The 23,020-nt window shown below is 45.0% G+C and overlaps 1 protein-coding gene across 2 annotated transcripts in view; it reads right to left on the bottom strand.

Annotated features, from left to right (window-relative positions):
- LOC140210735 (cadherin-5-like) overlaps window positions 1-23,020 on the bottom strand; it is a 104,475-nt gene that overhangs the window by 64,752 nt on the left and 16,703 nt on the right. For both annotated transcript variants that reach the window (XM_072279967.1, XM_072279968.1), the window contains exon 2: window positions 1,083-1,260. In XM_072279967.1, coding sequence (XP_072136068.1) covers window positions 1,083-1,247 — 165 coding nt within the window. In that variant the 5' untranslated portion in view covers window positions 1,248-1,260. The remainder of the gene's footprint in view (window positions 1-1,082; window positions 1,261-23,020) is intronic.

Raw genomic sequence — 23,020 nt, 5'->3', positions numbered from 1 at the left:
CTGTAGTTGTGAACTTCCCACTATTCAGGACACTTACAAAGACAGGTGTGTAAAAAGGGCCCGAAGGATCATTGGGGACCCGAGTCACCCCCAACCACAAACTGTTCCAGCTGCTACCATCTGGGAAACGGTACTGCAGCATAAAAACCAGGAGCAACAGGCTGTGGTACAACTTCTTCCACCAGGCAATCAGACTGATTAATTCACACTGATACAATTGTATTTCTATGCTCTATTGATTGTCCTGTTGTACATACTATTTATTACAAATTACTATAAATTGCATGTTGCACATTTAGACAGAGATGTAATGTAAAGATTTTTACCCCTCATGTATATGAAGGATGTAAGTAATAAAGTCAATTCAATTCAATTCAAAAATTCCATGCAAAACAGTTGTTACATTGCAAAAGCAGTGACCTCCTCTGTTCTATCCACCAAAAGCAGAATTTCCTGGTGAGTATCTTGGCTCCATCGTCAATTGTGGATTTTCTCAGTGCCCAACTATTTTAATTCCTATCCCCATTCTTGTTCCAACATATCTCTCCAGGGCCTCCTCTTGTGCCAAGGTGAGGCCACCTTCAGGTGGACGAGTAACACCTTTTCTGTCTGGGTAGTCTGCAACCGGATGACATGAATATAGATTTCTTCGGTAATCTTTCCCCTCTACCTCCCTCTTCTTCTATTCCCTACTCTGACCTTTTACCTCTGCTCCTCACCTGCCTATCACCTCCCCCTGGTGCCCATCTCCCATGGTCCACTCTCCTCTCCTATCAGATTCCTTCTTCTCGGCCCTTTACCTTTCTCACCCACCTGGCTTCATCTGTCACCCTTCTAGCTATCCTCTGTCCCCTCCCCCTAACTTTTTTATTATGGCATCTTCTCCCCTGATGCAGGGTCTTGGCCCAAAATGTCAACTATTTTTTAAACTTTCATACATGCTGCCTGACCTGTTGAGATCCTCCAGCATTTTGTGTGTGTTTTTCCACTGCTCCTCAGTACAAATGAGAATCATGAACTGATTTACCAACTTACCAAGTTACTCTTGACTGAATGGGAGCAGTGGGATGAGATAGACTCACCTTTCCAATCCGTGTGGGCTCTTTAAGGCCCTCCCAGCAGTGTATTTTGTTCCAAATCCAGTCCGATGGAGACTTACTGCTATTACTGCTCACTCCGAAGACACGCCCTGCTGCATAGCCCACACAGGAGATCACCAGCAGCACGGAGATACCTGCTCTGATCATGCTGATTACAAATCTGAAACAACACAGGGCAGAGGTTACTTTAAACTATACAGTGGTTGCCAGAGGTCACAATAGAACAGTGTTTTTCTCTCATCCGTTTTGTTGAAATGGGGGTCGTTGGAAAGGCCAATATGTAGATCTTTCCCTGTCCTCTCCCAGTCTTCACTTTAAATAGGGATCACTTTCTATATGACTCCCTTGTCCACTCGTCCCTCCCATGGGAGCATTTAGAACATAGAACAATACAGCTCAGAAACAGGCCATTTGGCCCACAATGTTGCACCCTACGAGCTAAAAAGGAAATCAAAAACACCCAAGCATGAATCCCTCCTACCTGCCATTATCCCTCCATCCATGTGTCTGTCCAAATGTCTCTTAAGTGTTTCTAATGTTTCTACCACCATACCAGGCAGTGCATTCCAGGTACCCATGACTCTCTGAGTAAAAAATATACTGTCACTTCCCCTTTGAGCCTACACCCCTTACCTGTAGTGCATCCCCAATGGCATTGGACATTTCAACCCTGGGAAACAGATACTCTTTGCCCACCTCGTCTATGCTTCCCATAATTTTATAAACCTCTATCAGATTCCCCCTCAGCCTCTGGCACTCAGGAGAAAACAACCCAAATTTATCCAGCCTCTTGTGATAGCACATAGCCTCTATACCAGGCAGCATCCTGGTAAACCTCTTCTGCACCCTCTCCAAAGCCTCAACATCCCCCTATAGTGGAGCGATCAGAACTGTATGTGGCCTAACCAGCGTTTTATAAAGTTGCAATATTTGATGGTCCTGGGCCTGTATTGGCTGAGTGGTGTAATAGCAACAACTCCTCAACAACTTCACTATAGGAAGGATGTGGAAACATTGGAAAGGGTACAGAGGAGATTTACCAGGATGCTGCCTGGATTCGAGAGTATGCATTATGATCAGAGATTAAGGGAGCTAGGGCTTTACTCTTTGGAGAGAAGGAGGATGAGAGGAGACATGACAGAGGTGTACAAGATATTAAGAGGAATAGATAGAATGGATAGCCAGCACCTCTTCCCCAGGGCACCACTGCTCAGTATAAGAGGACATGGCTTTAAGGTAAGGGGTGGGAAGTTCAAGGGGGATATTAGAGGAAGGTTTTTTACTCAGAGAGTGGTTGGTGCGTGGAATGCACTGCCTGAGTCAGTGGTGGAGGCAGATACACTAGTGAAGTTTAAGAGGCTACTAGACAGGTATATGGAGGAATTTAAGGTGGGGGCTTATAAGGGAGGCAGGGTTTGAGGGTCGGCACAACATTGTGGGCTGAAGGGCCTGTACTGTGCTGTACTATTCTATGTTCTATGTTCTATGTTCAATCAATGTCAATAAGACCAAGGATCTGATTGTAGACTTCAGGAGAGGGAAACCAGAATTCCATGAACCATTAATCATTGGAGGATCGGGCTGGAGAGGGTCAGTAACTTCAAATTCCTGTATGTCACTATCTCGGAAGACCTGACCTGGATCCATCATATGGATATTATTGCAAGAAAGCACAACTGCACCTCTTCCTCAAGAGCCTGCGGAGATTTGACATGTCATCAAAAACTTCGGAAAATTCCTATAGATGTGTGATGGAAAGTGTGCTGATCGGCTGTGTCTGGATCTGGTGTAGGAACACCAATGCCATTGAGTGGAAAATCCTACAAAACGTATTAGATTTGGCCCAGTACACCATGGGTAAAAACATTAAGCGCATCTACATGAAACATTGCCGTAGAAAAACAGCATCCATCACAGATCCTCACCGCCCAGGCCATGCTCTTTTCTCACCACTGCCATCAGGCAGAAGGTACAGGAGCCTTAGGACAGTTACTACTACTCAACCATTGGGCTGTTGAACAAAAGGAGATAGCTAAACTCATTTAACGACTCTGTTATATCGTTATTTCAAGCTCGTTATTTATTGCTATTTGTTTATATCTGCATTTCCATAGTTTGTTTACAGTTAAAAGTTCCTGATGTTTACAGTTCATAGTTACTGTTCCATAGATTTGCTAAGTATGTTCACAAGAAAAAGAATCTCAGGGTTGTATTTGGTGACATGTATGTACTCTGATAATAATTTTTACTTTGAATGTTGGAGTTTAGAAGATTGAGGGTACAATCTCATTGAAACCTATTGAATACACTGATATTGTATATATAATACAAATCTATTGATTGAAACATATAAGATTATTAAGGGATTGGACACACTAGAGGCAGGAAACATGTTCCCGATGTTGGTGGAGTCCAGAACCAGAGGCCACAGTTTAAGAATAAAGGGTAGACAATTTAGAACAGAGTTGAGGAAAAACTTTTTCACACAGAGAGTTGTGGATCTGTGGAATGCTCTGCCTCAGAAGGCAGTGGAGGCCAATTCTTTGGATTCTTTCAAGAAAGAGTTAGATAGAGCTCTTGGAGATAGCGGAGTGACTGGATATGGGGAGAAGGCAGGAAAAGGGTACTGATTGTGGATGATCAGCCATGATCACAGTGAATGGTGGTGCTGGCTTGAAGGGCTGAATAGCCTACTCCTGCACCTATTGTCTATTGTCTAATATTGAAAAGCCTAGATAGAATGGATGTTTCCCACAGCCTGCAACACAAACCGCTCCCTTGTTGTCAGTAGAATAGGGCTAATACCAAAGAGGCTCCATCATTCCAAGACTAAGGGCCAATCTCGCATCAATACCCACTGTGCAGCAAACTCTGACAGAGCACAGCAGTTCACAGATGCTTTTGAAGCCTCAATGAAGAACAGTTCTAGTGTCAGCACCTCTATTGACTCCAAGTGGTTGCAACTCCATGATGCTATCTGCAGCTCAGTAATAACAGCATTTGGAAAAAGGGAACACAAGAACGCAGACTGGTACAAAGTGCACTGGGAAGAAATGGAGTGAGAGAAAAGCCCTGCTGGTCTGCAAGCAGAACCCCTGCACCAGCACACGTGACACCCTCCGAGCTGCTGGGAACAAGGCACAGCAAACTGCCCGACGCTGTGCCAACAGTGACTGGCTGAATTGGTGCAGCAGAATTCAATCCACTGCTGACAGTGGGAATGCAAGAGGGATGCTTGATGGCAACGGGCACTTCAGCCACCAAGACAGCCCTATCGAAGTGGAAAAATGGGGTGGTGATCACGGACCAGACTAGCAGCCTGAATGCTGGCTACAGCACTAGCTGGAGCTGTATGCAACCCGGCAGGTGGGGACCGATGCTGCCCTGGAGGCACTGACCAACTTGCCAGTCAGGGAAGAGCTTGATGCGTTGTCATCTATGGAGGAGCTCAGTAAAGCCATCGACTGTCTCACCAGTGGGAAAGCCCCAGGGAAAGATGGAACTCCCCCCGTTGTCCTGAAGAACAGGAAGCTTGCCTTGCTGCAACATCTGCCCGAGCTTCTGTGTCTTTGCTGGGGGAAAGGCCACATTCCTCCAAGACATGTGAGATGCCAACATTGTCACACTGTACAAAAACCAGAGTGACCATAGTGATTGTAACAACTACCGTGGCATCTCTCTTCTCAATATTGCGGGGAAAGTGTTCGCCTGCGTCGTCTTGGCATGACTTCAGAGCCTTGCACGCAGAGTCTACCCAGAGTCCCAGCGTGGGTTCGGAGCAGGCAGGTCTACAGTGGACATGATTTTTTCACTGGGCCAGCGGACCAGCTGCAGGAGAAGTGTCGAGAGCACCAGAAGCCACTGTACACAGCCTTCATTGATCTGACCAAGATGTTCGACCTCGTCAGCAGATGCAGACTCTTCAATCTCGTGCTAAAGATTGGCTGTCCACCCAAGACTGCACAGCTTCATATCATCCTTCCATAAAGACATACACAGCGCTGTCTGCTTCAATGGAGCAATTTCTGATGCCTTTCCAGTGAGCAGCGGAGTGAAACAAGGTGCGTCCTGCCACCGACCCTCTTTGGAATCTTCTTCTCTAGGCTCCTTCACTGTGCTTTCGCAGAGTACCTTCACACAAGAGCTGATAGCAAGCTGTCCAACATCACTCACTTGTACTCCAAGACCAAAGTTAGGACAGCCCTCATTTGCGAGATGCTGTTTGCAGATGATGCAGCATTGATGTCACACACTAAAGGCAGACTCCAACAACTGATTAACTGCTTTACCCACGCCTGTAAGGAGTTTGGGTTAACCATCAGTCTGAAGAAGACAAATGTCACGGCCCGGGGTGCAGAGTTTCCCCCAAACGTCACTATTGATGGTTGCTCTCTTGACTGCTTCACCTATCTAGGTCGACTATCACCAGCTCCCTGTCCCTTGAAGCAGAGTTGAAGGGTGGGGTTGCCAAAGCTGCAGCTGTCATGGCCAGGCTGAATGAGAGAGTGTGGAACAACAGACAGCTGACAAAGAAGACCAAGCTGTGTGTGTACCAGGCATGTGTGCTCAGCACACTCCTCTACGCATGTATCTCTTCAGCAACCTGTCTCAAGACTCTGGGATGTAGTCTATCTGGTCCAGGTGACTTATCCACCTTAAGACCTTTGAGTTTGCTTGGAACTTTTTCCTCCATTTAAATTCCCACTCACTTTTCCTACCTTATATGCCCTTTCCTTCACTTTTAGACAGTCCTTAACTTCCTTTGTCAGCCACAGTTGCCTACTCCTGTCATTTGAGAACAACTTCTTCTGTGGAACATATCTGTCCTGCACCTTGAGAATTATTCCCAGTAACTTCAGTCATCTCTGCTCTTCTGTTATCCTCGCCAGTATCCTCCTCAGAAACATTGCGGACTCTAGCATCTGAGAGGCAAACTACCATCTACATACCTTTTTGCATCTACAGAATGGCCTATCTGTCCCCTGGACTATAGAGTCCCCTATTACTGCTGCCATCCTCTTCATGAGGTCTCCCCTCATTCTTCTGAATTTCTGTAATTACAGAACCAGAGCCACCAAAAGTTCTTCATATGACAAGCCTTTCAGTTCTGGAATAATTTTCGTGAACCTCCTTTGAACTCTCTCTAATGCCAACACAACCTTTTTTAGATAGAGGGCCCAAAACTCTTCACAGTATTCCAAGTCAGGCCTCAGCAGTGCTTTATTAAGCCTCAAAATACCATCCTTGCTTTTATGTTCGAGTCCTCTTGAAGTGAATACTAACATCACAAATGAGAAAATCTGCAATGTTGGAAATCCAGAGCAACAAACGCAAAATGCTGGAGGAACTCAGCAGGTCAGGTAGCATCTATGGAAATGAGTAAACAGTTGATGTTTTGGGCCGAGACTCTTCATCAGTACATTACATTGCATTTGCCTTCCTCACCACAGACTCAACCTGCAATTTAACCTTTAGGGAATCCTGCACAAGGACTCCCAAGTCCATTTGCACTTCAGATTTTTGAATTTTCTTCTGATTTAGGAAATAGTCTACGCTGTTAGTTCTTTTACCGAAGTGCATGACCACACACTTCCAGACACTGAATTCCATCGCAGCTTCTTGGAACATACTCCCAATCTGTCTGTCCTTCTGTAGCCCTCTACTTCCTCAAAACTACTTTCCCCTACGCCGATTTTTGTATTATCCATAAACTTGGCCATAAAGCCATTAATTCTGTCATCCAAGTCATTGACATATAACATAAAAAGAATCGGTCCCAACACAGACCCCTGTGGAACACCACTAGTCACCGGCAGCCAGTCAGAAAAGGCTCCTTTTATTCCCACTCTTTGCTTCCTGCCAGTCAGCCAATGCTGCAAGGTCTCAGCCCAAAACGTCAACTGTTTACTCTTCTTCATAGATTGCATCTGGCCTGCTGAGTTCCTTGATCATTCTGTAAATGTTGTAAGGGTTAGTAGTGAACTCATGTGCAGGAATCACAGACATCGGCAATCCAAACTAAACAAAATATTTATTGTAGAAATTAACCAACAAAACAGAACTGAGGGAAAGTGCAGAATCTTGAAGAACTGAAGTCACTCATGGTACACAGAACTTTGATTTCTTCCAGATAAGGATCCACAACCACCAGGCAAAGCGGGATTGGTACACTCCCTGAAATACACCCTGGAGCATGCAAGAGAATGCAGGGCATTGAAAATAGCGCGCTAATTAAATTATCCCAAATGGAATAAATGTGACTGAGAGATTAAAAATCCCCATGATCCCAAATCAGATACCTGCAGCATAAAGTGAAAAATCAGAGCTAGTCCAAAGACAAACAATTAGATATAAAATGCAATCAATCCAAGGACCACTGTATATCCACGAGGTTACAATGAGAAAATACAACTCACAGACTGGCTGAAAAAATCGCTTGTTTTTTTTTCGTTAAAAACAACCCCTGGTTGCGACAGAATTCCCCGCCCCACCCTTCTAAAGGCGACTTCTGGCGGCTTAAGGCCATCTCGGCGGATGGTGGGGGGAGCTTAGGAGTAGGGGCTAGACTACAGAGTAGGGGTTTCAGTATAGAGGCTTGATAGGTGGGACGGATTCGGAGAGACCTGGGAAGCTGTAATCTAGAAATTATAGGATTGATCCTTTTATCAATTCTAAAAGGCCCAATGAAATGAGAGGCTAGCTTCCGGGATTCAGTTTTAAGGGGGAGGTCTTGGGTAGAGAGCCAAACCTGCTGACACACGCAAAAAGGACCCTCCTGTTGGCATGGAACTGCTGCCTCAATGAAGCATGTGCCAAAGTTCTCTTGGCTTTAAAAGTCATCGCTATCTAAGGCACTCGATACACCATTTAGCAGACAGCACACCAACTTCCACTTCCAGCTCGGGAAAGAGAGGAGGCTTAAACCCATATTGACATGTGAAAGGAGTCAGGTTAAGCAAAGAATGGTGAAGGGTGTTATAAGATATCTCTGGCCGAATTAAATGGTCATACAAGAAACAAGGCTTCGAAGAGTGCGTTTCAAATTTTTGGTTCGTCCTCTCGGCCTGACCATTCGTTTGTGGATGAAAACCGGAGGAAAGGCTAGAAGTAGCTCCGATAAGTTTACAAAACGCTTGCCAAACTTGGACGTACTGTAAATTGTGGAGCCCCGTCAGAGACAATATAGGAAGGAAATCCATGTACCAACGACCTGCTGCAATAAATGTTCCGTAGTTTCACGGGCTGTGGCCAACTTAGTGATGGGAAAAAACTTCACTAGACTTGGAAAATCGATCAGCCAAGACTGAAATAACAGTGAAGGAGCGTGAAGGGGGCAGGGCAGTGATGAAATCCAGCTAGAGGTGGGACTAGGGCGGGAGGGGATGGGGAAGACCCTGGGGAGGAAAATTTCAATATTTGGAACGGACATACACGTCACAGGCTTGGACAAGTGACTTGACCTTCCTATTAAAACCAGGCCATAGTAACGTCTTTCTATGAATTCTAGGATGCGTGAAATCCCAGGGTGTACTGTTTTCTTGGATGCGTACTTCCATCCGAGGACGTCAGGTGGCACAAAAAGGCAACCTAAGAGAACATTTCTGGGAACTAGAGTACTTCCCTCGAGTGCTTGGCTGACGTGGGAATCAATATCCCAAGTGACAGGAGCCAAAAGTTTATTCTCCGAAATTATTGTTTCCGGCCTATCTATCGACTCGAGGAGATCAATTTGCCCAGATAGGGCGTCAGACTTTAGGTTCTTGGAACTCTAAGGCTTTTAAATGGTTAAAGACAATGCCCACTGGGCTTCTCATGAGTTAAGTCACTTGGCATTCTGGATATAAGCTAAATTCTTACGATCCGTTCAAACCAGGGTTTCTCAACCGGGGTTCCGCGGAATCCTAGGGTTCAATGAGAGGTCGCTAGGGGTTCCGCGAGAGATGATGGTTAAAAAAATAAAAAATTTTTGAACCGCGCAACGCGCGATGCCTGCGCTCGTAGTGTGGGCAGTGACCGAATGGCCCAGTTACTAATATCGTTACAGGTCTCAGCCCATTATGGCAGTTCACAGTAGGGCCGTGTTTATTTGCTTGGGTTTATTTGACGTGAGATAGGGGAGGCCATTAATAATTGGTGAGCGCTGTATTACACGGAGTGGAGGGTGATAGGCTGATAATTGGTGTGCGCTGTATTACACGGAGGGGAGGATGGTAGGATGATTTCAGTTCAGGTGAAAGTGAAATCCGTGTGCGCTTATTTAAGTTCGACCCAGAAATGAGAAATGTATTATGTTTACTTTATGAGATTGAAATTTATGAAAGAGAAAGAAAGAGCTTAACTATCATTTTTCAAGAAAGATTGGTTCTCTACATTGACAATTATTTTTGGATTATTACATCTACAACTTACTGATTATGCTCATGTACGGTGAACTGTAGATATAATTTTTACGGAGGGGTTCCCTGAGACCTGAAAATTATTTCAAGGGTTCCTCCAGGGCAAAAAGGTTGAGAAGGGCTGCTCCAAACTATGAGTGGATGTTCTACGCCTTCCAACCAGTTCCACCACTCTTGTAAAGCCAATTTAACTCCCGGTTACCTGTATCAGAATTGGATTTGGCTGGTGACAGCCATTTCGAAAAGTAAGCGCAGGGATACAGCTTTTTATCTGTGCTGGAACAAGCCGGCCCCTGCTCTGATGTCGGAAGCGTCGGCCTCAAGCGCCTACCATGGAGATGAAATTTCCAATAAATCTCCTATAAAAGTTAGCAAAGCCCAAAAATCTCTGAATCTGCTTGACAGAGGTGGGAGTGGGCCAGTCCCGAACAGCACGAGTTTTATCCGGACCCTGGGAAATAAAAATCCTAAAAAGGAAAAAGAAATTCATACTTCTCTATCTCCACAAAAAAAAGTTGTTTTCTAATAAACACAGAATTAACCAGCTGAACATGAGATACACGTTCCTGATAAGAACTTGAAAAATGTAAATATCGTCTAAATATACAGCCAAAGTAGATTAATATCTCCCTCAAGACGCCATTAATGAATGCTTGAAATACCGCTGCGAGATTAACAAGCACAAAGGGCATCACTAGGTATTCATAATGCCCGGTTGAGGTTGAATGTCGTCTTTCATTCATTCCCCCCCGCCCCCCCCGATGAAGCTGAATTAAATTGCAGGCATTCCTGAGATCCAATTTAATGAAAATCCTGGCCCCTTGCAGTAAATAAAGTCTGAGTTCAATAATGGTAAGGCATAATGGATCTTGTTAAGATATTGATTATCAATACAGGGTCTCAGGCTGCCGTCCTTCTGAGTGACAAAGAAAAACCCCGCCCCTGCAGGGGACGTCGATAAACCTCGCTGCCATTGCCCCCTGAGAGTCTCTCAGGACAGGATAGGGAAACAGCCTGCCTCGGGAAGGGTAGGAACCCGCGAATAACGCAAAGGCGCAATGATAATTACAATGGGGTGACAAACAAAGTTGCTTGTTTGTTTGTCACAAAAAAAGTTGTTAAAATGTTAGGACGGATAAGTCCCTGGGGCCTGACAAAATATTCCCCAGGGTGCTCCACGAGGCGAGGGAAGAGATTGCTGAGCCTCTGGCTAGGATCTTTACGTCCTCGTTGTCCACGGGAATGGTACCGGAGGATTGGAGGGAGGCGAATGTTGTCCCCTTGTTCAAAAAAGGTAGTAGGGATAGTCCGGGTAATTATAGACCAGTGAGCCTTATATCTGTGGTGAGAAAGCTTTTGGAAAAGATTCTTAGAGATAGGATCTCTGGGCATTTAGAGAAATGGTCTGATCAGGGGCAGTCAGCATGGCTTTGTGAAGGGCAGATCGTGTCTAACAAGCCTGATAGAGTTCTTTGAGGAGGTGACCAGGCATATAGATGAGGGTAGTGCAGTGGATGTGATCTATATGGATTTTAGTAAGGCACTTGACAAGGTTCCACACGGTAGGTTTATTCAGAAAGTCAGAAGGCATGGGATCCAGGGAAGTTTGGCCAGGTGGATTCAGAATTGACTTGCCTGCAGAAGGCAGAGGGTGGTGGTGGAGGGAGTACATTCAGATTGGAGGGCTGTGACGAGTGGTGTCCCACAAGGATCTGTTCTGGGACCTCTACTTTTCGTGATTTTTATTAATGACCTGGATGTGGGGGTAGAAGGGTGGGTTGGCAAGTTTGCAGATGGCACAAAGGTTGGTGGTGTTGTAGATAGTGTAGAGGATTGTCAAAGATTGCAGAGAGACATTGATAGGATGCAGAAGTGGGCTGAGAAGTGGCAGATGGAGTTCAACCCGGAGAAGTGTGAGGTGGTACACTTTGGAAGGACAAACTCCAAGGCAGAGTACAAAGTAAATGGCAGGATACTTGGTAGCGTGGAGGAGCAGAGGGATCTCGGGGTACATGTCCACAGATCCCTGAAAGTTGCCTCACAGGTGGATAGGGTAGTTAAGAAAGCTTATGGGGTGTTAGCTTTCATAAGTCGAGGGATAGAGTTTAAGAGTCGCGATGTATTGATGCAGCTCTATAAAACTCTGGTTAGGCCACACTTGGAGTACTGTGTCCAGTTCTGGTCGCTTCACTATAGGAAGGATGTGGAAGCATTGAAAAGGGTACAGAGGAGATTTACCAGGATGGTGCCTGGTTTAGAGAGTATGCATTATGATCAGAGATTAAGGGAGCTAGGGCTTTACTCTTTAGAGAGAAGGAGGATGAGAGGAGACATGAAAGAGGTGCACAAGATAATAAGAGGAATAGATAGAGTGGATAGCCAATGCCTCTTCCCCAGGGCACCACTGCTCGATACAAGAGGACATGGCTTTAAGGTAAGGGGTGGGAAGTTCACGGGGGATATTAGAGGAAGGTTTTTTACTCAGAGAGTGGTTGGTGCGTGGAATGCACTGCCTGAGTCAGTAGTGGAGGCAGATACACTAGTGAAGTTTAATAGACTGCTAGACAGGTATATGGAGGAATTTAAGGTGGGGGCTTATATGGGAGGCAGGGTTTGAAGATCGGCACAACATTGTGGGCCGAAGGGCCGGTACTGTGCTGTACTATTCTATGTTCTATAAACTGAAAGGAGATCTGAGTATTCAGGAGGGACTCTCTGAATCTCATGGATCATTCTGACTCTGGAATGTCGGGCACAGGTTCAGAGATCTTCACTGTGACCACGGGCACTCGGGACACCTACTCGCGATCCTGGGAAGCCGATGTAAAACTCATATTCTGTTGGGGGAGCAGCCAATAATAAGTCCCCCGGGACAGGCAGTCGCCGGGACATTCTGTGACAACCGTGGGTGCCCAAGGGTAAGAGGAATATCTGTAGACTGGATCAAGTGGAATTTTAATGTTTTCACAAGACCATAAGATAGGAACATAATTAGGCCATCTGGCCCATCGAGTCTGCTCCACCATTCAATCATGTCTGATCCTTTTCTTTCTTCTTCCTCAGCCCCACTTCCTGCCTTCTCCCTTTGATGCCATGTCCAATCAAGAACCTATCAATCTCTAACTTAAATACACCCAGTGGCCTGGTCTCCACAGCTCATGTGGCAACAAATTCCACAAATTCTCCACCCTTTGGCTGAAGAAATTTCTCCGCATCTCTGTTTTGAAAGGGCACCCCTCTATCCTGAGGCTGTGCCCTCTTGTTCCAGACTCTCGTACCATGGGAAATGTCCTTTCCATATCTACTCTGTCTAGGTCTTTCAACATTTGAAAGGTTTCAATGACACCCCCCCCATTCTTCTGAATTCCAGCGAGTACAGACCCAGAGCCATCAAATGTTCCTCGAATGATAACCCTTTCATTCCTGGAATCATCCTTGTGAACCTCCTCTGGACCCTCTCCAATGCCAGGACATCTTTTCTAAGTTGAGGGGCCCAAAACTGTTGACAATACTCAAAGTGAGGTCTCACCAGTGCCTTATAAAGCCCCAGCATCACATCCCTGCTCTTGTATTCTAGACCTCTTGAAATAAATGCTAACATGGTATTTGTCTTCCTCACTACCGACTGACCGGCAAGTTAACCTCTAGGGTGTTCTACACAAGGACTCCCAAGTCCCTCTGCATCTCAGATTCCTGGATTTCCTCCCAGTTTAGAAAGTAATCTGCACATTTATTTTTACTACTAAAGTGCATGATCATGCATTTTCCAACATTGTATTTTATTTGCCACTTTCTTGTCCATTCTCCTAATCTGTCTAAGTCCTTCTGTATCCTACCTGTTTCCTCAATACTACCTGCCCATCCACCAATCTTTGTATCATCTGCAAACTTGGCAACAAAGCCATCTATTCCATCATCCAAATCACTTATATACAGCAGGGGTCCCCAACCTTTTTTGCACCGCGGACCGGTTTAATATAGACAATATTCTTGCGGAAAGGCCAACCGGGGCGGGGGGGGGGGTGGTGTTCAAGTAGGGTTAAACTCACCTCAACATGTCTTTTAAAGTTAGGGTTGCCAACTTTCTCACTCCCAAATAAGGGACAAAAGTAGCAGTCAAATCTCGGGACACTACCCCGGGAAAAGACTACCATGACCATGAAGCCTTGAGCTGGAAGCTGAGTGCGCATGCGCGTACCTGCCGATTCCCCCCCCCCCCAGAAATCGGTTTTGCCTTCATCCTTCCGACTATACTGTACATACATTATTTCAACTTTATGTGGGCTGTGTATTTAGATTATGAAGACACACAGTCCTCTTTTATTGTCATTTAGTAATGCATGCATTAAGAAATGATACAATATTTCCTCCAGTGTGACATCACAAAACACAGGACAAACCAAGACTGAAAAAACTAACAAAACCACATAACTATAACATATAGTTACAACAGTGCAACAATATCATAACTTGATGAAGAGGTCCATGAGCACAGTAAAAAGTTCAAAGTCTCTCAAATGTCCCACATCTCACGCAGATGGGAGAAGAAAGAAAAACTCTCCCTGCCATGCCCGACCACTGTCCGACTCTGAGTCATCCGAAAACTTCGAGCCTTCGATCAGCTCTCCGACACCGAGTACTGAGCACCATCTCTGTCTGAGCGATTCGACCTCAAGCTCGGTCGCCAACAGCAGGCAAAGCCGGGGATTTTGAGGCCTTCCTTCCGGAAGATTCCCGACTGCGCAGTAACAACAGCAGCGAACTGGCGTTTCAGAAAATTCTCCAGATGTTCCTCTGTGCTTTCACGGCCGTCTCCATCAAATGAGAATTGTCCACGGCCCCTATTTAACGGATACGATATCATCTTTCACCAGAGGGCTGCGCACACGTGGCGCGCTGCTCTCTCTCCTCCCGCTTTATCATATCAATTCCTGCTTTTACTATATGTTTGTGTCATTTTAGCTTTTATGTGTTATTTGGTATGATTTGTTAGGTTATTTTTTGGGTCTCGGAACGCTCAAAAATTTTTCCCATATAAATTAATGGTAATTGTTTCTTCACTTCACGCCATTTCAGCACGAAAGGTTTCATAGGAATGCTCTACCTTAGCAGGGGAAATACGGGACACGGGCGGTCCTGTATGGGACAAACCAATTTTGTCCAATATACGGGATGTTCTGGCAAATATGGGACAGTTGGCAACCCTATGTTCAAGTTCAACAGTGCGTGAAAGGGAATGTGGAAAGGTGCAGCTGACTCATATCGTTTCCTTGCGGCCCGGTACCGGTTCGCGCCCTGGTGGTTGGGGACCGCTGATATACAGCATAAAAAGAAGTGGTCCTAACACTGACCCCTGCAGAACACCACTACTCACAGGCAGCCAACCAGAAAAGGATCCTTTTATCCCTACTCGCTTCCTCTTACCAATCAGCCAATGCTCTAACCATGTTAGTAACTTTTCTGTGATTCCTTGGGCTCTCAACTTGGTAAGCAGCCTCGTGTGTGGCACTTTGACAAAGGCCTTCTGAAAGTCCAAATATACAACATTCACAGCATTCCCTTTATCCATCCTACTTGTAATCTCCTCAAAGAATTCCAACAGGTGCGTCAGGCAGGACTTTCCCTGAAGGAAACCATGCTGACTTTGTCCTATCTTGTCCTGTGTCACTAAGTACTCCATAACCTCATCCTTAACAATTGACTCCAACATCTTCCCAACCACTGAGGTCAGGCTAACTGGTCTATAATTTCCTTTCTGCTGCCTTCCTCTTTTCTTAAAGAGTGAAGTGACATTTTCAATTTTCTAGTCCTCTGGCACTATGCTGAAGTCCAATGATTTTTGAAAGATCATTTCTAATGCCACCACAATCTCTAATGCCACCTGTTTCAGAACCCTAGGGTGCAGTTCATCTGTTCCAGGTGACTTATATACACTTATGTCTTTCAGCTTTTTGAGCACTTTCTCTTTTGTAATAGTAACTGCACCCAGTTCTCTTCCTTCACACCCTATGTCAGACATACTGCTAAGTTTGAAGACTGATGCAAAATACTCATTTCGTTCACCAGCCATCTCCTTGTCCCCTGTTATTATTACTGCAGCCTCATTTTTCTAGCAGTCCTATATCCACTCTCATCTCTCTTTTATTTTTAACATACTTGAAAAAACTTTTACCATCCACTTTGATATTATTTGCTTACTTGCTTTCATATTTCATCTTTTCCCTTCTAATGATTCTTTTGTTGCTCTCTGCAGGTTTTTAGAAACTTCCCAATCCTCTATCTTCCCACTATTTTTTCTTTGTTGTATGCCCTTTCTTTTGCTTTTACAATAGCTATGACTTCCCTTGTCAGCCACGGTTGTACTATTTTACCATTCGAGTACCTCTTCCTTTTTGGAATGCACCTTCCCTATTTTTCCCAGAAACACACGCCATCGCTGCTCTGCTGACATTCCTGCCAGCAGCTCCTTCCAATTTACTTTGGCCAGCTTCTCTCTCATACCACTGTAATTTCCCTTACTCCACTGAAATACTGCTACGTCAGACTTTACTTTCTCCCTATCAAATTTCAAGTTTCAAGTTTCAGAGTGATTCCCAATCTGGAAGGATAATGGTTTGGAAATATCGTAAACTTTACCCGGCTCAGGAGGCCCACCGTCCAGGGCAGCGGCGGTGAGGGTAAGGGGGAAGATCAAGCTTAGAGACCGGAACCCCATTTGTAGTGCCACCCCGGGATCTTAAAAAGTTACCTGCTGAACCCAAGTCAACAAATGCCCGAATGGGAAACTCCTTTTGATTCCATGTCAAACAAAAGGGTAAATGTTACCCTGAGGAAGTACTTATGGGGGAAGCTCCAGGGATCGTCACAGCTCTCTCTCCACTGGGTGGCTCCTTGATGTCTTTGGGGCACATCCGATTCCCCACAGTACAAACAACGCCTCTCTTTAACCCTTCTGCCGCTTTCAGCAACAGAGAGGCGCGTCCTTCCCAGCTGCATAGGTTCCGCGGCATCTGGCGAGTAGGATTTGGAGGGGAAAGTGGCAAGTTTGGTGCAGGTAAGATGGAAGCTGTGGACGAATGGCTAAATCTGTTAGCCTATTAAGGTCCAATACAGGGTTGTGAGCTGCCAGCTCATAGTTAAGTTTGTTGTTAACCCCTTTGTAGAATATGGCCACTGGAGTTTGGCCATTCCATCCACTCTCTAGAGTCAAAGCTCTGAATTCAATTGAACAGTCCGCCATGCTCTTTGACCCCTGTCTTATGCCAAGATGTCTCGCATCCGCCTGCTGACCACTGATGGGTGATTACACACTCTCTTTAGAGCGCTGATAAATGGGTCAATAAAGGAACATTCGGGGTCTTCTCTCTCCCACTTCGCTGTTGCCCAATACAGAGCTTTACCAGAGATGAGAGAAATAATGTAAGCCACTTAGTTCAGCAGGAAACTTGTGCGGCATCAGTTCGACCACCAGTGAACACTAGGTTATAAATCCACAGCACGACTTGGGACTCCAGTCAAAGTGCTCCAGAGTAGGCAGAATTACGGAGCTATCGGCACTCTTCCCCCTGAGGTGGTGGTACCTGATTCCTGAGTTATAGACTTTCCTTGATGGCAGAGAAAGACGTGGCCATTTCCCGCAGCTGCTGCTTGTGCGTTCTGCTTTGCCAAATCTGATAGGATGCCGATTCCTGCTTAGTACATTTTTCCTGGCTGAGTCGTACTGAAGGCAGGAATCACAGAGACTTTGGCAATTCAAACAAAACTAAAGATTTATTACTGGAATTATCCAGAAATCTAACAAGAGCCCGGACAGAACCTTGACGAACTGAAATCACTTCTGATACACAGAAGAACTTGGTCTGAATTTCACCAGACAAAGAACCACAAGAAAGAGGGATTGGCAAGACCCCAAAGCATGTAGAAATTCAGGATCAATCAGACAACACAGGTAACTAGATGAAACAATAATCCCCAAAGCCAACAACTACAATACAAGACATTGAAAATCTAGTGCTAATTAAATTATCCCAGATTGAATAATTGTGATAAATACAAAGGGAGTTTAACAATCCCCATGATCCCAAATGAGACAAAGTAAAAAAAAACAGAGCTAGTCCAAAGACAAACAATTAGACAGGGAACACAGCATACACGCGAGGTTACACTGAGGAAGAACAGTCCACATACTAACTGAAAAAAAAATCAGTTTTAAAAAAATGATCCCAGTTGTGACATTTGCCAAAACCAATCATGGTCAAAACCCATGATCGCCCACATCATATGACATGGTATATGATAATAGACAATAGACAATAGACAATAGGTGCAGGAGTAGGCCATTCGGCCCTTCAAGCCAGCACCGCCATTCACTGATCATGGCTGATCATCCACAATCAGTACCCAGTTCCTGCCTTATCCCCATAACCTTTGATTCCGCTATCTTTAAGAGCTCTATCCATCTCTTTCTTGAAAGCATCCAGAGACTTGGCCTCCACAGCCTTCTGGGGCACAGCATTCCATATATCCACCACTCTCTGGGTGAAAAAGTTTTTCCTCAACTCAGTTCTAAATGGCCTACCCCTAATTCTTAAACTGTGGCCTCTGGTTCTGGATTCTTAAACTGTGGCCTCTGGTTCTGGACCATAAGACCATAAGATCGTAAGATACTGGAGGAAAATTAGGGCATTTGGCCCATGGAGTCTGCTCTGCCACTTCATCATGACTGATCTATTTTGTCTCTTAGCCCCAATCTCCTGCTTTGTCCCAAATCTATTCATGCCTGACCAATCAAGAATCTATCAACCTCTGCCTTAAATATACCCAATGACTCCACAGCCACCTGTGGCAATAAATTACACAGATTCTTCACTTTCTAGCTAAACAAATTCTTCTTCATCTCCATTTTAAAAGGACGACCCTCTATAATGAGGCTGTGTCCTCTGGTCCTAGACTCTCCCACCATAGGAAACATCCTCTCCACATCCACACTATCAAGGCCTTTCACCATTCGATAGGTTTCCTCATTCTTCTGATTTCCAGGGAGCACAGGACTAGAGGCATCAAACACTCCTCATTGATAAATCTTTCAATCCCAGAATCAATTTTGCGAACCTTCAATGTCAGCCCATCCTTTCTTAGATATGGGGCCCAAAAATGCTCATAATACTCTAAGTGAAGCCTCACCAGTGCTTTATAAAGCCTCTGAATTCCACTGTTGCTTTTATATTCTCGTCTTCATGAGGTGAATGCTAACATCATGTTAGCCTTCTTCGCCACCGACTCAACCGGCAAGTGAAACTTCGGGAATCCTGCACAAGGACTCCCAAGTCCCTTTGCATCTCAGATCTTTGAATTTTCTCTCCATTTAGAAAATAGTCTACCCTTTTATTTCTTCCACCAAAGAGCAGGACAATACACTTCCTGACACTGTATTCTATCTGCCGCTTATTTGCCCATTGTCCTAACATGTCTAAATCCTTCTGTAGCCGATCTACTTTCTCAAAACCACCTATCTTTGTATCGCCCACAAACTTGGCCACAAAGTCATCGACTCCATCTTCCAAGTCACTGATATACAATGGAGAAAGTATTAGTGCCAATGTAGACCTCTGTGGAACGCCACAAGTCCCCAACGTTGACTGTTTACTCCCCTCCATAGACGCTGCCTGACCTGCTGAGTTCCTCCAGCATTTTGTGTGTGTTGCTAGTATTTATTCATTTCACTGACTGCTCCTGATACAGTGCTAAACTGCTTCCTAAACTTGTAGGCAGATTTAAGTTTTCTCGTAGATCTCCCGATCAACCCTCTCGAGAGTTGAGTTAATTGAAAATGGCCCATCATTTTCAAATGTGAAAATAACAGTTCGGCCCATCAATTGACTAGTTAGTGATGAGACAACAGAATCCAAGAGTTTTACAGCATGGAAATAGGCCATTTGGCCCAACTCACCCATGCTAAACAAGGTATCCACCCAAGCTAGTTCAATTTGCTCTTGTTTCACCCATATCTCTCTAAACCTTTCCTATCTATATATCCGTCCAGGCATTTTTTAAATGTTCGGAATGTACCTGCCTCAACTACTTCCTCTGGCAGCTTAGTCCATATACATATCACCGTGTGTAAATCTGCCCCTCAGGTCCCCTTTAAATCTTACCCTTCTCACCTTTAACCTTTGCCCTGTAGTTTTAGACTCTCCTGCCTAGAGTAAAAGACTGTGAACAGCTAGCTAATCTGTGCCCTTCGTGGTTTATAAACCTCTTTAAGGTCACCACTCAGCCACCAGACAAAACAGTCCCAGCCTCTCCAGTGCTTTGTTCTCCTTCAGGTCCTCTACTTCTCACAACATCCTTGTGAATCACTTCTTCAGTGATACAGCACAATAACAGAACCTTCTGGCCCAGTAAGCCCATGCTGACCAGTTACAGCCATATGCTTACAGTTTTCTGAACCTCTTAAACAATGAAATAGACTATTTTATCTTTTTATCAATACAGCATGTAGTAGGCCCTTCTGTCCCTTTGAGCCATGTCGTGCCACCAACCCCACAACCCCTATTAGCCCTAACCTCATCACAGGATCATGGGACAATTTATCTAATCTACCTAGTACGACGTTGGACTGTGGGAGGAAACCAGAGCACCCAGGGGGAAACCCATGCATTTCATGGCGAGGACGTATAGAGACTTCCTACGCAATGGTGCTGGAATTGAACTGCAAACTCCGGATGCTGTGTTGTAATAGTGATGCACTAACCACTACACTACTGTGAGGATAGAGGTGATTGATCAAAAGGTCTAGATAGAGTAGATGTGGAGAGGATGTGCAGGGGAACTCTAGGACCAGAGGGCACAGCCTCAGACTACAAGATCAGGGATAAGGAGGTGGGTCTTTAGCTCGAGGGTGGTGAATCTGTGGAAATCATGGCTGTGGAGACCAAGTCATCGGTATATTTATAGTGAGGTTGATAGGTTCTTGATTAGTAAGGATGTCAAATGTTGTGGAAAGAAACCAGGAGAATGGGATTGAGAGGGATAGTAAACCAGCCATAAGGTGGTGCATAGACTAATTCTGCTTCTACAACTTATGCTATTATGTGTGCAATTAACATACTAAACCATACACTCAGGGAGCATGGAAGAAACCCATATAGTCACAGGGAGAACATACAAATTACTTACAGGTGGTGGCGGAATTGAATAAAGATTCCTGCTGCGGTATTAGCATTATTATAATTGCTACACTACCAGTTTTCTGCACCCTCTCGAGCTTAATCACATCCTGAAGAGAGATGTTCTATGCACACCTATACATGCATTATTCTACAGATGTACAGTAGAGAGCATCCTGACAGGCTGCATCACTGCTTGTTATGGAAACGGGACTGCTGTGGACGGGAATGCTCTGCAACAGGTAGTCAAAATTCCTGATGTATCACTGGCACCAGGGCATATAGGCAGAAAGGTGCGGGAAAAAAACAGTAACATCATGAAGGATCCCACCCACCCTGCTCGAGGACTGTCTGTCCCACTTTCATCAGGGAGGGGGCTACGCAGCATCCACACCAGGACCACCAGGCTCAAAAACAGTTACTTTCCCAAATAGTAGGGCTGATCAACACCTCCACCCACTAACCCACCCTTCCACACCCCCAACCACAACTACTTTATCATTTCCTGTCAGTTACCTGATGTACAGATACTCCTGCAGCCAGCATCACGTAAATAAAGGCATCCGTTAGTCTTGCGAGACCATGGATCTGCACCTGGAAAATCTTCACTCCCCAGGGCGCAGGCGCAGGCCTGGGCAAGGTTGTATGGAAGATCGGCAGTTGCCCATGCTGCAAGTCTCCCCTCTCCACGACACCACTGTTGTCCAAGGGTGTTGTCCAAGGCATTAGGACCCATACAGGTTTGGCACCAGTGTCGCCGCAGAGCAATGTGTGATTAAGCAATGTGTAACACGTTGCCTCGGCTGGGGCTCGAACTCACGACCTTCAGGTCACTAGTCCAATGCCTTAACCACTTGGCCATGTGCCCACATATGTCTATGGATATACAAGCAACCTATATATATAAAAGTATTTATATTTGTTGTGTTTTTTTATTGCATTCTTTATTTATTGTGTTTTTATGCTGCATCTGATCTGGAATAATAATTATTTCATAAACCTTTACACTTATGTACTGGAAGTGACATTATTGAAACCCAGCTTTAGCATGGAGACGAGAATTTTACAGGACTCAAGTACTGACTGACCAATGACAGTGCCCCGTGTGATGAAGACAAGCATTCCAAGCACCTTCTTCACTACCTTGTCTACTATCTCCCTGGCCCTCCACTCACCTCTGGAGTACCTGGACAGTATGACACCTGCATTAGACTATTGTTAGTTGACCTAAGCTCTGTCTTCAATGCCATAATTCCAAGCACTCTGACCTGCAAATCCTAGACTCCTAGTCTCAACAACTTTCTTTGCAAATGAATCCTTGACTTCCTGACCAACAGACCAGAGTCATCAAGGAAAGGCAGTATAACTTCCACCATGATTATCCTAAGCACTGGTATTCCACAAGGTTACATCCTCAGCCCCCTACTCAGCTCCCTGTGAACTCAGGACTGCTGGGCCAGATTCCGATCTCAGTCCATCTACAAGATGACAAATTATAGCGGGGTGTATCTCAAATAGCAATGAGTCAGAGTGCAGGAAGAAGATTGAGAGCTTAGTGACGTGGTATAATGAAACAGCATTTTCTTTAAAACAAAAAAAGCTGGTCGTTGATTTCAGGAAGGGTTGGAGCACACGATCCCGTCTACATCAACGTTGCCGAAGTTGAGTTGGCTGAGAGCTTCCAAGCAGTGAACATCATCACTAGCCTGTCCTGGTCAACCATGTAGGTAACATGGCCTGGGAAACTCATCAATACCTGTACTGGTTGTTAATAATCCGAAGTTTAAAAAATATTGGAATTCTCAAGAGGAATTGCATTTCTTCCAAGGAAAGAATCATTGGAATTTTCCACTCTGTTGATGACTGTGGAGGCTCACTGACTGGGTGTAGTGAAGGATTGTTCTTTCTTTCCTCTCCTTTCTGTATACCTCAGATAAATATGATGTACAGATTTGTGACAAATATGATTATATGATATATATGCACAGTATCTTAAATACATCTTATGGAAATGTTTGTTTGATGATGATCTTCAATTAAAAAATAAATTACAAAAAAAAATAAACATCTTTTGACATGGTGACCAGGAGGAGTTGTTTCAGTAGTGCAGCCATTAGTACTGCTTTCTCACAATTCCAGAGACCCTGTCATAGTCCGGTCCGTGAAGTCCACATTCCAGTTCATCGTCCAGCCCATCGACCCTTGCTCCAGGTTTTCCTGTCTACCCTGTTTCTGTTCCTGTTGAGCACTAATTGAGGCAGCTGATTCTCATTGGGGCTGGCTGCATAAATACCTCCAGAGACCAGGGCGGGGGGCTGGATTGTTCTTGTCCTTACTCCTTGTATCCCTTCCCCTG

The sequence above is a fragment of the Mobula birostris genome, chromosome 15 (assembly GCF_030028105.1).
Source record: "Mobula birostris isolate sMobBir1 chromosome 15, sMobBir1.hap1, whole genome shotgun sequence".
NCBI classification, from domain to species: domain Eukaryota; kingdom Metazoa; phylum Chordata; class Chondrichthyes; order Myliobatiformes; family Myliobatidae; genus Mobula; species Mobula birostris.
The sequence above is the reverse complement of the archived record's forward strand: the minus strand, read 5'-3'. Positions and strand labels throughout refer to the sequence as shown.